The sequence below is a fragment of the Haliotis asinina genome, chromosome 5, assembly GCF_037392515.1.
Source record: "Haliotis asinina isolate JCU_RB_2024 chromosome 5, JCU_Hal_asi_v2, whole genome shotgun sequence".
Taxonomy (NCBI): domain Eukaryota; kingdom Metazoa; phylum Mollusca; class Gastropoda; order Lepetellida; family Haliotidae; genus Haliotis; species Haliotis asinina.
In genome coordinates, this window is record NC_090284.1 from 35153664 (window position 1) to 35169153 (window position 15490).

The following is a 15490-nucleotide window of genomic DNA, read 5'->3' on the forward strand; positions in this document are numbered from 1 at the left end:
GTGCACAGGTAAATGTTGTTCGGGGCCAGTAATGCTCCTGTACACCAACGAGTAGCAGTATGCAATCGTGCCTTGACCAAACCATTGACTAAAAGATGGCAGAAACGAAGAATAGCATCGAGGTTCAATTCTGGGAAACTGTTCCTTCGTGGGATTCCAAATGGATAATTTCTCAGTAAAATGAAAACAAAACCGATGTTTTGTTCCACTTGTCATAGTGGTCATGTTTATCATTTCTGTGGTTCCACAACGTATTTTGACCATACACAGAAGCATCATATAAACTGTCACAGTGGTATTGTGCTAGTTTCTCTGCTCCATATGTATTCCCACAGAGACTGTGCCATTCTGTCTCACCGAATTGAGCAGGGAGTGTGTAAGGTGTTATGCTTATAGCAATATTTCAGCAATAACACCGCAGGGAACACCTGAATTGGGCTTCACACATTGTACCCATGTGGGGAATCAAACCTGGGTCTTCAGCCTGACGAGTGAACACTTTAACCATTAGGCTACCCACCGCCCAAACTGACTGAAGAACCTGCCAAGCAACAATGTCTTTATACAAATATGAAGCTGGTTTTGTTACCAGTAGTTACTTTGGTGACCTGTTCATCATATATATATTCTATTTATTCTTAATGTTGCCATGTCCCAAAGTAAGGTTTTGTAACCAGCAAGTTTTTCACACATACTGTCTAAAATCCTATTCTCTGGTCTAATGAGAAGAGTACTGTGCCAAGCATGAAAGAAGGTAATGACAATACCACAAAAACTGTCCATATTAAATATTAAACATTTATTCATTAACCCATCATGGTTGGTACTTAAGCACTGGAGACATTTCTGAACCTGCTGCAATGTGTGTAGAACATTCTGTGCAACTGGTTTTTACTTCTCATAGAGCAAAACTCAATAGGACCAATGTCATATGTATACATTTGTTTGTCTACTGATTAACAATCACTGTGAAAGAAAGCCAACGCTTATGAACCTTATGTATATTCATAAACCTACAGAACAAATGAATGTGGCACTGATGGTAAATAAATGATTTATTCCATGTCTTTACAATGGTATGTACATGATCAATGGAGTATGTTACAACAATGGAGTAGAACACAAGGACATGAGGAGGTAAAATCCACCCATGTCAATATCACATCGTTATGAACATGAAGATCAATAAATCAGCAACTATGATGGAACTGGGTTCCTTCTCTATGTTGAGGTGTGATGCACCATCTATCTGAAACCAGTTTAATAGCCTAGATGATAGATGTTACCAATTTAAATGAGAATATCTCAGATTCTTCTCCTGAAAAGGTTATTGTAAACTTTTTCGCATGGAATCCACAAAAGTACATGTGTAAAACAACTTATGTTATTGTTGTTCTTGCCACATATGGAGACATCCTATTTTACACAGACAGACATTTAGGCATACCAGAATGAAAACCTGCAATAGTCTCTTATGACCACAACCAGTGATTTCACACATATCTTTTCATTAAGGTTTAATCAAAATGGACCTAACTTATCCATATTAATTTGTTGGTTTATAATTCAAAAAGAATTTCTTCAATCCTACTAATGAAGCTTCACCAGCTCTGGCCCATGTAACAGTCTTCACTTCTTGGACCTGTAAGAACTGATTTTTGTGATAATTCATTCTGATTGTGAAAGTGTGAGTTTTGCAAGGTGTTCTGCATAAAGCACCACTTTATATTGGCATGACAAAACTCTGCCATGCACTACAGAGCCTGATACAGGAAGCATGGAAACATCTTGCGAACACGTACAACATGAAGATGTCTTGAAATCTGCGGAAATAGCAAGAGTTCCAAATGAATCCTCTGATCTGATGCGGAGCACATGCTTGAGACAAGTGGTGTTCCCCGTGAACAGTAACACTTTCTTACACTCCTGTTATAATGCATAAGCACACAGCACCACACTGGTTGGTTTAGTATACTCACTGCAGATTCTGGCCCTGAAACAGAAATTTTGTTCAAACATACAGGTGAAAGTCTGAACAGGAAACACAGTGTAATCTGTCAGATATATACTATCATCTATAAAAACAATTTAATGTAACAAGTCAGAGCAAGTTACCTGCCCCTGACCCATGTGTAGTGCACAATGCCCCCTACTGTTTTTATCATTCACCTGGACTCACCTCAGAACAAGTCCTCCATTTCTTTCATGAACTGATCATAAGCATCGTCTTTGGTTTTGGTTTGTGCTGCAGCCACGGGTGTTGGCACTGAGGACGAGCTGGAAGATCGTTTCTCCTCTTCCTTGCCTAGAAGGAAAGTGTTTCCAAAATAAATAGTCTGATACATTGAGAATTCTGCAGACCTACTGTCCCTGAAATGGTGTCTTGAAGGATGATACTAACCAAAATTAAAAGAAACATGTCCAGGTATAAGAAGAACTGAGTACTTCTCACAATACTGACTAATATTTTAACTAGTCTTTCTCACATCACAAACAAGCTGTTTGCACCATAGTATTGTGTTCTTACAGTAGTCACAGCGATAAGCCATTTGTTTAGTTTCTACACTAACCAGTTGTTTTGACTCTCCCCTTCACATCCTTGATCCCTCTCTTGACCTTGAGTGCCGTGGGCATGAACCTGGTGACATCTCCCAGAACATTCTTTATCTGTGGTTTGGCTTCGATGGTGGCTGTGTTCTTCTTCTCCTCGTCTATAGACTTGAGAGGGGGTTTCATGATGCTTGGTGGGGCACTGAGAACATTGGGGTTCATTGGTGGTGCCATTCCTGGGGGGAGGGGAATACCTGGAGGGGGAATACCAGGGGGTGCTCCAGGCGGCCGTATCATTCGAGGGGGACCTACACCTACAACAGTAGGAAAAGAATATTGTTTATGTGTGTATAAACGCAATTGTCTCAAATGTTTCACAGTAAACTCATCATGTATTTGACACTTGAATTCTTTAAGAAGTATTTACCAATCTTACCTGGATGACCTGGGTGTAGGCGTGGCCCAACTCCTCGTAGACTTGGTGGCAGGCCTGGTGGGGGGCCAGGTGGAAGACCTTGAGGTCTGCCGGGTGGGGGTCCAGGTGGTAACATCCTGGGTGGGGCCCCAGGGGGTGCTCCTCGGAGTGGTGGGGGACGCATGAACATGGGTGGAGCTCCAGGTGGTGGTCCTGAAAGCATAATAATATAAGAAATCATAAATTTCACAGAAACTGCTGTTGTCAACAACTATTCAAACTAATGCTTATCAACAAAGTAAAGAAGGACTGTATTATGAGTGTGTCACTTTTGTCCTTAAACAGACATGAGGCACTGATTCTCTGATATAGTTTGTTTCCTGTCACTCACCTGGGGGAACACCTGGGGGTACACCGGGAGGCGCACCAGGGGGAGCTCCAGGAGGGGCACCAGGTGGGGCACCAGGAGGGGCACCAGGTGCTGTATGGGCTGGAGGGCCTGGGGTGATCTTTGGAGGAGGTACAGGTATACCAGGAGGATCCACTGGCTCATCCTGGGTACCAGGTGCCTTCATCTCTTCATTTGGATCGTATCTTATTGGTTGCTTCTGAGGCATGGGCAGATCGTCCTCATTTTCCTGTATAAGTGAAATACACATCTATTCAACAAACAACAGAAATACAACAAAATTTAGAAAAAAAATAAAAATCAGCTTCACAATATCTGTGAGGAAAAATTTCAGCAGTACATTGTTTATATCTGGACAAACAGATCCCTGATCATCCCCACTTTATCCCTAGATGTCAATCTGTCACACACTGACCTCATCCTCACTGTCCTCCTTGTCAGCCTGGTCCACATTTCCCTCGTCCTCTGGCACCTCCTGCCCAGCCATCATCAACATCCGTGCCTGAAGAGGAGACACCTTAGACTTTGACTTGGAGGTCAGCCGCAGTCTCGTGTCTTTCTCAACCTCATTGGCATCTTTAGTGTCGTCATCCTCAAACCGGATTCTACGAAGTTTAGCTGCCAAAGGCAAAGGACAGAGACCTTAACAGCTTAAGTTCGATAAATGAGTAACGATGAAATTCAACACAAATGGAAATGAAATCCAGTCTCTTGCATTAATGCTGACCCATGAAGATATGGGTTAGAACTGGTTTTAAGCAGTCAATACTTATTGTATCTGTCTAGAACATTCTATGTTTATCAGAGTTTATGCATAGGATCAGCCTGATCAATAATCTGACTTTCATACACAGAATCCACTATTGAAAAACTAAGTCATGATAATTGTTCCCATGTAAGGCAAAGTTAACACAGTTACCTCCCCTGAATCCCTTATAATACCTACTTCTAAACCTACAATGCCAAGACCAGTGTCTATTTGTGAAAATCCAAAAATCCATACACACAGCTAAATTTGGATAACAGGATCAAAATATAAAGGATAGAGTCACATATCCTGGAATCTCCTCCCCTAACCATCCACACGACAAGCAGTCATGTGACTGTTTTGGTGGGAAAGTATTCATGGGAGGCAACTTTTACGTCCTCTTCAAGGGAACTACAAGGGATTGATGGGTTCCACTATCATTTGCATAAAAAGAGGAGATAAGCATAATAAGCAGGAGTCAGGATAGGGAAAAATATTCACACTTTAATTCACAGATTGCTGCTGATAAACTCGTCCAAAAGATATATGACAACTGAATATTGGAAATATATTGGGAATATGACACTACGAGATCTAGATGAAACCTGAATATAGAAGACTGTTTATTACACTTTACTAACAAGTATACCCTTTGAAACAATGTCACTAAGTTTACAGTATATACTGTTGTCTAGGTTGATATTTGTAATTAACTATTGTTTATCATAATCTATTCAAAATGGAACAGGGCTGGGAAACAATAAGAGTGCACCTAACTAACCCATTGGTACAGACTATCTTGAAACCTTCAATTACATACACCAGTGTGTTGTGGTTGATATCAGATGGCTTACCTGGTGGTTCATCTCTGGCTCGGAAATCTGGTGGTGCTGTGACTGTTACTCCAGCTGGTATGACATCCCCTGGGGGAGCCACCTGTCCGGGCATGGGGATTCCCACCTCCTCCAGCATCTCATGAGCATGGGCATGAATATGTTCCATATCCACATCCACTGTCCCAATGTTCTCCTCTATCCCTGCACACAGAGAAAAACATGCTCAAATGCAGTTTACACTATCAAATCATACAAACATTTACCAATAGTTAAGGTGATGACCTGAGTACACAAATACTATCACCCTTGTTATGACTTTTCCCTTTAGTTCTCTGTCCTGGCAGATGTAGTTTTGGGAAAACGACTAAAGTGCTACAGAAAAAAATCAAGTCAGTCAGATTAATGATGTGACACAAAGGATGACATTAATTTTTCATACCATAACAGAGTACATATTCATCCAATTGCTGTCTTGTTATTATTACCAAGGTTAACAAGGTCAATGTTAAAGGGATATACTTTTCCCTCAGATGACAACACTGTAACAGCTGCTATTATAATTGTGGTTACAAGAGTGATAAAGTTTGGGAAAATCTGTCACCTTTAGCAGGGTCATATTCTTCATCTTCACTGTCACTGAGCTCAGGTGGGGGACCAGGAGGGGGGCCAGGGATGTTCTTCCTCTTCCTGGCAAAGTACTCCTCCTGCATGCTGAAACACAGTGACATCTGGAAAGTGGTTGCTTTGACTACCCCACACAACCCCACCATATAACCACCACAGACACAAGCATGACAAAGTCAGTAGGTCATCTTACCCAGAGTATGCGGAGGTTTTCTTCAGGATCCCGATCGGTGGGCGGTCCGGGAAAGGGAGGGGCATTTCATTGGGCAGTGGGATCATGGAGGGGACTGAAATCAGCAACATAAGCCGTTAATTGTCAGTCAAGAACATGTAGTAGCCATAGTTTCAGTTGACAAGTATTAAATGTTTCCCAATGATTCACTGATACGTGAAGACTCAGCATAGATCCTGAACTATCCACAGCTGAATGTCACAGACGAAACTTGTAAAATAATGTACATATGTAGAGATGTGAATATTATTACCCAAAACATTTGTATCTGGAATAGCAGATGATAGCCATAACCTAGACGTATGAAGAAGAAATAATGCATACTTTACTGACACATAACAAAACCAATCATCGAACAGTTTTGCAATCATAAAGTTAAAACAAACAGGAGTAAATTTTTATAAGAAAGGAAAACAGATCCTATCTAAAACCAACATCACAGATTATATCACGTACTGGTTGTCTCCACTGGCATATCAGGCAGTGGAATCTGATCAAGCTGCACTCTCTCTGCATTTTTCACTTGCTCTGAAATATACATTGATTTCCTGTTATTGAAACAAAGAATCCTGATATCACACTGACAACATTCAGTCAATACATGAAGATCACGTCTTCATACCATCCTGTCATACAGAGTTCTGTTGACATGGTGAGAAGCCCACAGCAAAATGAGGAAATGATGACTTTAAAGAGAGGGGGTTCATTCATTTAGTACAGCTGTACAACAAGGCTGACACCTGATATAGTCTGTCACCTGTTCAAGTAGAGGTGTCCTATACAGCTGACACCTGATACTGCCTGTCACATGTCCAAGTACAGCTGTCCTACAAGGCTGACACTTGATACTGTCTGTTGCCTGTCCAAGTAAAAGAGTACATCTTCGCTATCTCCAGGGTGTATGTTCTGAGAAATCTCCAGTATATACCCTGGATCCACTGCAAACAAAGGCTTCGCACCTATGATCGCGATGTGTGTTCACACTGGCAAGCTCAATTGTAACGGCAGCTTAGTTGATTGGCTACTGTGAGAATGTGGGGAAAGCAAAAGGGAGGTAACAGATGCAGTGTAGTGTAGTGGAGATTTATTGATGATGTACCTTGGAGATATCGAAGATGATGACTATACTACTTGTCCAAGTACAGGTGTCCCACAAGGCTCACACCTGATACTGTCAGTTACTTGTCCAAGTACAGGCGTCCTACAAGGCTCACACCTGATACTGTCAGTTACTTGTCCAAGTACAGGTGTCCTACAAGGCTGACAACTGATATGGTATGTGACCTGCCCAAGTTCAACTGTAGTACAAGGCTGACACCTGACAATGCCAACTTACCAAAGTACAGCTGCATCTGCAGTCTTTTCTTGTCATACTCAAACTCAGCCTTTTTCAGTTCCACAGCATATTCAGGGTTTTCTTTATCCTGAAAAGGGCAACTTTGGGTAGTTTGCATCAACATTTTCAAATGTCAACAAAATATCACTTTACCTTTGCTGGTGACAGGGAAATTGGTTGAAACATTGAAAAATGATAAAATATATGGAAACTGAAATTCATTTATCAAATCTTTCTGAAACTAACACATACACACCAAACATACCATACACCCTCATGGTACATACATAAAGTCTCAAAACTCTCTGAAATGTCTCCTTGAGTTTCTTTCTCTTGTCCTTCAGTACTTTCTCATTCAGCTTAGGAGCCTCAATAGGATTGTACTCTGTAAGGAAGATGGAAGTTACATAAGCAGGCAGTTCTCCATATCCATTTGTGGGTGACACATATGTTGTATGATACATTACAGTATTAACATGATTCATGCAAACGTTATGACATTTCTAACATTCATCGACCAGACTGCTTTAACAACAGGTTGATTAAGCAAATAGTTGCCCTGAAATTCAGCAATTAGCCAGTCTTTCCAAGAAAATTTGTTTCAACAATAACGGAATGCACACATCCAATGAGGACAGAAGGCTTTCAATACCCACCCATGGAATCAATCTGTTCCATTTCTTCCAGCAGCTTGATTGGATCCTTCCCTTTGAGAACAGCTTGTCGAACCAGCATACGCTGCTTCTTGTTCTGAACACACAACACACAAAATATTCATTAACAATTCCACACATTTTGGCACGATCATTTGGCCAACATTAAGTACATTGGAGCATATTATATAATATTATGTACTTTAAAGCAATAACCGATTATTATCGCTTCCCACTTGCCTGAAATTGATAACTGAACTTCAAGGTGAACAGCTTCCAAATAGAGAACACTTGCCACATTTAGAATGTAAACAGTTGCTCCATACATCGAAAACTGTCGCATGTGGTGTTGTCCATGTTTGCTGAACTGGTTTCAGTCACAAGTTGTGTGGATGTTTTTATCTAAGACTGAGTTCAGCCTCCAAAGGAGTTAAAGGATATTCATTAGGGCGATCCAAGTGACTGTGGGGTTAACTATGATTAATGTTAGGCAAGTAGAGGGTGTGAGAGTTGATGTAATGCAATAATGTGTTAATTCTGTCATATATTTTAATTTAATAACACTGTAATCTAAACATGTAAAAAAACAATGGGAATAAATTATATGGTTGCTTCCCTGAGAGCTGATCATTGAGGGAAATGCATTACTCTTAGAGAAGTGTGATGTGAAACAGTACTTTAAACGTATTAGCTTACACATTAAAAAAAACCCCTGTATTACTCTATTGTTACATTCTGAACATTATAACCTGATACAAATCTGCAGACCTCCTACAGGTACAGATAAGTTTTAAAATGTCCATTCCAAATCCTACGACTGTTGTAACTATATTTTTCAATAAAATATTTACAAAACAAAAAACTTGTTTTTTTTTCTTGTGAGACCACCCTGACCGAGCCATACTAAGCCCTTTACTGTCAAAAGCAGACAACAGTCTTCCTTCCTTCCATATCAGACAGATTGAGAGTAGGCAGGTAGCAGTATCCAAGGAGGACTTTCTTTAAAGAATTCATAACATCTATAGGTTTGTATTATTCTTTTTCAGAAGAAGTCTTCCTTAGACTACACATAAGCTAAGACAGAAACCCAATGATATTTTCGCCAGGAGTGGCATTCTATCTGGCAACAACTAAACTTGTGGCAGAATGAAATCTACAACTGATACTGAAACAGAAGAAACACACTTACTGAGCCACCTGACCGCTGATGTCCAAGTTCATAGGACAATTCAATTAACGTAAAACAACGTAAACCCCATCCCCAACCATTACACTGAAAGGAATGTGTGGGGACATTCCAAACAACTCCTCACCCTAAAAGAGACCAAACCAGGAAAGTGAGGCAAAAGGTACAATGGTAGGGAAGGCATAAAAAACGCGTAAAAGTGAACAGCCTATGAGTTGAGCTAATAAGTACAGCAAACTTCTGCTTGAATGCACCCCTCCTGTTTGGAAGAAAGCTTTGCAGGGACTTTGATAAAACCCAGAGAAATTATTAGCCTCGCTAAAACTTTCTGAGGAAATTGAACGAGTACAAACTGAAAAGCAGGAGCAGGGTAACTGTAAGCCATCATCACTCAAAGTGCAGCTTATCACAGACTCCCAAATACCGAAGTTTCGGGAAGAGGGAAAAACTGTTAACGTACAAAAAAAACCCCTGGATAGTGAATATATATATATGTGTGTGCTCGGATCGGAAGTTTGAGCTCGAAGCCCCATCCCGAAAACTTTGGAGCAGCCTGACAATGCTGGGTTTACTTCGTGTACACAGGTAGAACCTTGGTGCATCAACATGATTGGTAATTCCGTCATACTCAACAGTTTCTTGGCAATGGCGTAGATAGACAGTAGGCTGAGACCTGAGCACTGGGCACTGGGGATCTGCTCCATACCAGGTCCAAAGCCCAGGTCGCTGCTGGTCTGATCCCAAAACACATGGGAGTAGCCTGGCAATGCAGGGATCCCTTGCAGCAGCTGGGTAGACCTTGGAGCAGCGAAGTGATCAGCAGCCTCCTAGCCAGGGCATTGGCAGACTGTAAGACATCAGGCCAAGAACTGAGCTACAAGTTTTCTGCTGAAGCTAATCTGCAGGTTCAGAGTCTGAATCCAGGTCCCAAGACACATGGGTAAACCTCTGAGCATCCAGTTGAGCGGAAGCTCGGTAGCTCCATATCACTCAACAGCCTCCTGGCCTGGCCATCAACAGACACCTGCTAGTCCCCAGGTTCAGAGCGTCCATGGAGCCGAAGCTTTGGTCTGATTGTGACAGGGCAATCAGACCCTTCCCAGAGCTTGAGTTTGGGTTGGGACCTCTCCCACATGATAGTGCAATCTTTAACCATAGACTGGGTACTAATCTCCTCAAAGAGCCTGGCAAGCACATCTGCCATAAGAGAGTACACCGATGATCGCCACAGCTGCTATAAGTAAGGAATCAATAGTTAGTGCAGCAACATTTAAATACTAAACATAAAATGCAAAGCAGAAAAGACTTAAGCTGCACCTGAGTGAGTGAGTGGGTGAGCGAGTGAGTGAATTTTAGTGTTACGTCACTTTTTAGCAATATTCCAGCCATATCACGATGGGGGACACCAGAAAATGGGCTTCACACATTGTACCCATGTCAGGCATTGAACCCAGGTCTTCGGTGTGATGAGCGATGCTTTAACCACAAGGCTACCCCACCACCCTTAGCCGCACCTGTGTACATACAAAAGAGTAAAGTTGAGCGATACAAAACAAACACTCTAACAAAATTACTCAACCACGATCGACTACAAATCCACTGAAAAGAGAGAGAATTCAGGCAAGCGCACCATACAATATGCAGATATAACACATCAACTTCCTTGCTACCAAGAACAAGTAGCATGGAAACCATGATCGTGCAGTCTGCTATTTTGACTGCCACAGAGCTGGAAAACAGAGAACCCATGGCAAAGTTACAACAAAAGATGAATGAAAATATCCATATATGAATTCCATGCAACATCCCTGCATAAAGGAAGGAACCATACATATAGACTGAGACTCTTTTACACTCATCATACAGGCATGAAAAGGTAGGAGAGCAAACTTTAAGCGAACACCATGCATGTCTATTCAACAGAATGACAGCATGAAAAGTGAGGTATGAGGTAGACGGCCAGGGTTACCTGTCCTTGGCTGTAAGGAGCTTGGTAGGGCTCTGTAGGGGTGGTCTCGCAAGACAAAAAAAGTTTTTTGTTTTCGGGGATGGCAAAGTGAAAATTGGTTTTCAGTTCAAAACTTGATATTGTGTCATCGAATGGGGGTTCACACAATTCACAAAACTGAAATAAAATTGGCAGAAATCTGTGGATCCGTGGAAAATTGGTATCCCTGGTTTGGTAATATTTTGTTGACAAATATAGCTACAACTGTCGCAAGATTTAATAAGGACACTTTAATGCTTACAGGTACCCCAAGGAGGATTTCTTCTGAAAAAGAATGACACAGCTGATGACTATAAAAAGTCAAACAAAACAATGAGTTTTCATCAGTTCACATACAGGTACTCTCCATGCTCATGATACATCATTAAGTCTTACCTTTTTCAGTTCTCTCTTTCTTGCCTCCTTTCCTGGTAAAATCAAAAGAAATGTATAAAAATCACACTTTACCATACTTTTTGTACCATGAGATACATGAAGTTTTTCACTCACAACATACTGGTCAAGCTATGTATGTAGCCGTTTGTAAACATGTAGTTAGATGTAGCTCTGAGGTACTTCATTCTCTGTGTTTCTGTTGTTTGACAACACTCTTGTCAATATTGTATCTGCATTACCATGGTATGACAACAAAACCACCTGGCCTAGGGATGGATATCATGAGCAACAATCCACAGAAATGTGGTATGCTGACACCATATCAGCCAAGACACTAACCATGTCTTTTTTTAAAATATACTTTTATTTCCCATAGTACAATCATCATGCATTGCCATGTTACTAATAGTATTAATACAATCATCACCATGTATTCCAATGGTAACACAATACAATCATCACTATGTATCGCCCTGTCATATATTTCTATACTAACCACATCTTTATCTCAAACTAACAAATGGAAACTACAAAGTTTGTATCCAAGGTAAGAATATATGGATCAGCTTTTCCTCTGCTGTTCAAAACTTGCTTATCATGGATAAATATGTTGGCATTGTGTATTCTTAATTATAAAAGTAACTACATCATCTACTTAGATTATGTCAAACATGCAATGAATATTTTCTAAACCACATAAAAAGAAAGTCACATAATGTAATAAAAGGATTGAACTGTAAACTGTAGCATCTATTTGGTCACATGGTGTTTCGTATTTCATGACGTTTGTGGTTTGGAAGAAAACAAATCAAAACTTGTGGCATGATGTGAGGACCTGTGTCTACACAGCTGAGTTAAAAAGGTATGAATTTTACTGAAATATAATGGTATTTATTATGAACATGTCTCTTGACTTTAATCTTTCTTTCCTACATGACCTATTAATTATAATTAATATGTGTCAGTGTTCAAATTACTGATGTATCATTGGCAAAACCTGTCGATCCCCGGTCACAACTAGAAGAATCAAAACACTGCACCATCCAAAACAACAGCTTCAACAATTGACCCCTTTCTGGTCGTAAACACTGATAAATTGGCACTGATAAGGTGATTGCAAAGTTGGCTCAAAACAAAAAGGAAACAATGCAAAAATAATTTGAAATTTAAGTGAGTGAGTGAGTTGAGTTTCATGCTACACTCAGCAATATTTCAGCTAGTATATGGCAGCAGGATGCAAATAATAGAGTCTGGACCAGACAATACAGTGATCAACAGCATGAACATCGATCTTCACAACTGGGAACCAATGATGTGTCAACAAGTCTGTGAGCCCAATCATCTGATCCCATTTGTGGCCTCTTACGACAAGCATAGTCACCTTTTATGGCAAGCATGGGTTGTCGAAGGCCTATTCTACCCAACCTTCATGGGTCTGATTTCAAAATGGGACACACATAAGCAAACTGATGAGGAATTGGTTTTCAACTGGTAACACCATTCAAGTTGTTATGTCCAAACACTGAACATTTGGCTGAGAATATTGGACATGAAAATTAGTTCTGATTCCTGACATTTAGTGCGCTATAAAATAATTATAGAATAATTTCATTATTCTTTATTTATACTTTGACACAATTTGAGCATTAGTAAAGAAAATGTATTAGGGAATGAATCAGGATAGCTGCACTATTATCTTCTTGATACTTCTTAACCAACTCATTGTTGAAATCATTATGTTAGATTATATCCCAAAGCAAGCTGAATTCGACGTTCTGGTGATTTCGATGATTACATTGCTAGATAAGTACATGCGCGATTGGAGTGAACAAGCAGTTTCATCTGTAGGGCGGATGCCCAGTTCCTGTCCTGAGACGTTTCATTGCCAATTGAAGTCCAGAATTTAAGTTATGTAAAGAGCAAATAATTATCAATACTATTCACCCAACATTGTTCATACCACTTCAGATGCATAATCAATTGCCTGTTTAACAAAAGATAGCGAGGGAAATTAAGCAAAATCAGTCGTCCACTGTTGATAGGTTATGTGTAAAACAGGAAGCCACATGATCAAAACACTCTCTCACAGTGCGGAGGTAAAAGTATGGCTCATCGTCGAAAACACATACAAAATACACTGATGTGGCAAGTTTGCACAGTTTCGCCGATATGATGTCATCAACGCTATTTTTTTGGAAACACTTGATATTTTTATGTGAAATAGATAAATATATATTTATCACTTAATGTTAGCAAAATCAAATCTTTAAATGATATTTAAGATAAAAATTACGTTTTGGCCTTATATTGTCGAAAACCCCTTACACCGGGATACTTCTTGCCACCTTGTCACAGACAGACTTTGCATTGTTGGCTTGCTCATATACATCACAAGATGATGTGGACTATACAAATGTCAAATCAAGTCCTATACACTTGTTGTTTAAGAAATAATCTTTGAGATCACTGATTGTGACTGAACACGCTTTACAAATTTCATGACTGCATCTCCAAGTACAAATGTATTACTTTTTGTACAAATAAAAATTAATTTAGGACTAGACCGTTTCATTCAAAAGAAACAACTGACAGTCATCTTCTTTCGCCTTGGTGTAAATGTGAATGCATCTTTCTGCTGCTGTGTAACAGTTCTTTCTAAAAGTTCTACTGGGATAAAGTACTGCACAAAGTGAATACCGTACTTCAACCAGTACTTACTGAACTGATCCGTGGGGTTCATATATTTCCCACTCTTGGTGGTGTTAATTGACCGTCTACCCATTTTTGCTGACTTTATCAGGAACACTGGCACACGAGGAAACTGCAAACAGCACCTAAGTACGATTGTTCTTGCACTTTCAATCTACATTAGCGTAAAGCGTCCATGACAGTCACGTGACAACTGGTGAGCAGGTTTTTGGTACTTCTTTGCGACATTAGATTTCAACAAATATGATACATATGATGGAAACTTTCTCTTTTACTCTGTGTAATTATGCATTGGCAAAAACGCAGATAGTCGAAAACGGCATGGGTCCTCCATTCCATAATATTACGGCAAATACGAAATCAGGCATACTTCTTTCGTGGCCATGTATCAATATTAGTTCATCTTCAATGAAGCAAACGACGTCAAAATGGATTTGTCGTTATTTTTCTGGAGTGTTGTAATGACATCTGATTTCACTGATTAATATATGTATTGCATGGTGTTTATTTTGATAATTAGGTCATATGTCCAGTAACTGCATTAAACAAGTACATATTTTAAATGTTTGCAAGATTAACCGATCCTGTGCGTGGAGCTCGTGTCACAAATCAGTTGAAGTTAAACAATGTTGAGCTCGGACAGTTCTTGGATGGGTGACCATGTCTGGCAGCTTGACTCCTGCGAGTTTCTAGGACTTCAGTCCTACCCCACAACGAAGGGAATGATAAATGTAATCTCACCTTAGGCAAGTGAGTTTGTTCAAAATTGCCTCTGTTCATTCAACCGAAAATGGGTACCCGGTGGGATAGGTAATGTGGCTATAAACTTCTAGCGTCTGACAGGCACCTTGGATTGTGCGGGGTAATGATATGGCTGCTTTGACTGTTAGCACTATGAGCATTCACCTTGCGAATGGCGTTCACAATTTCACAGCGATCCCAATTAACTTCACTTGAACATACTTGTGCCATTAAGCGTTTTTCACATGTTTTGTCGGTGTACAAGTTTCTGTTCTCTACTCGAATGTAAAACACAATGCTCACCTTTCCTATTTAAAAATCATATGTACCTGGTTAGCAATGGTTTTATACTATGTCAAATCTCATATAATTTCATAAACGGCATTGTATATCTCATCTAAATTTCAGTATCCGTGAAATCTAATTTGTGATGTGTACGAGCTGTTGTATGAACTCATATGGTCTGTATAAGTCTCTGAGCCACATTGTTTTTTCCTACTACCTAACACTTCAAGGAGCCTATATATAGATGTTGTAGATTATCCTGCGGCAATGCACTAAATGAAGTAAGTCAATACTTCTCCTACAATGAGAATCATTATTTTAGATGGAATTAAATGGATTTATTTGTTAATGTTAACATTAAACATACTTTGGAGCTAAGCGGT

General features: G+C 40.0%; 1 protein-coding gene across 1 annotated transcript; it reads right to left on the bottom strand.

The window, feature by feature from the left end:
- Positions 1 to 1037: 1037 nt before the first annotated feature.
- LOC137284149 (WW domain-binding protein 11-like) lies at positions 1038 to 14482 on the bottom strand. The gene is made up of 15 exons (XM_067815838.1): positions 14091 to 14482; positions 11373 to 11404; positions 7807 to 7900; positions 7438 to 7535; positions 7151 to 7238; positions 6271 to 6342; positions 5776 to 5869; positions 5560 to 5669; positions 4977 to 5159; positions 3790 to 3992; positions 3357 to 3603; positions 2987 to 3178; positions 2571 to 2864; positions 2180 to 2305; positions 1038 to 1993 (listed from the first exon to the last, which is right to left on the bottom strand). Exons 1-14 carry the CDS (start codon positions 14152 to 14154, stop codon positions 2181 to 2183), a joined length of 1896 nt encoding a protein of 631 aa, XP_067671939.1. The 5' UTR covers positions 14155 to 14482; the 3' UTR covers positions 1038 to 1993; position 2180.
- Between the last annotated feature and the right edge of the window lie 1008 nt (positions 14483 to 15490).

Coding starts and splice junctions, on each gene's coding strand:
- LOC137284149 (XM_067815838.1), bottom strand. CDS start 14,154: ATGGGTAGACGGTCAATTAACACCACCAAGAGTGGGAAATATATGAAC. Junction 3,604..3,789: donor AGGAGGACAGTGAGGATGAG/GTCAGTGTGTGA, acceptor TCACTTATACAG/GAAAATGAGGACGATCTGCC. Junction 2,306..2,570: donor GGGGAGAGTCAAAACAACTG/GTTAGTGTAGAA, acceptor CTTTCCTTCTAG/GCAAGGAAGAGGAGAAACGA.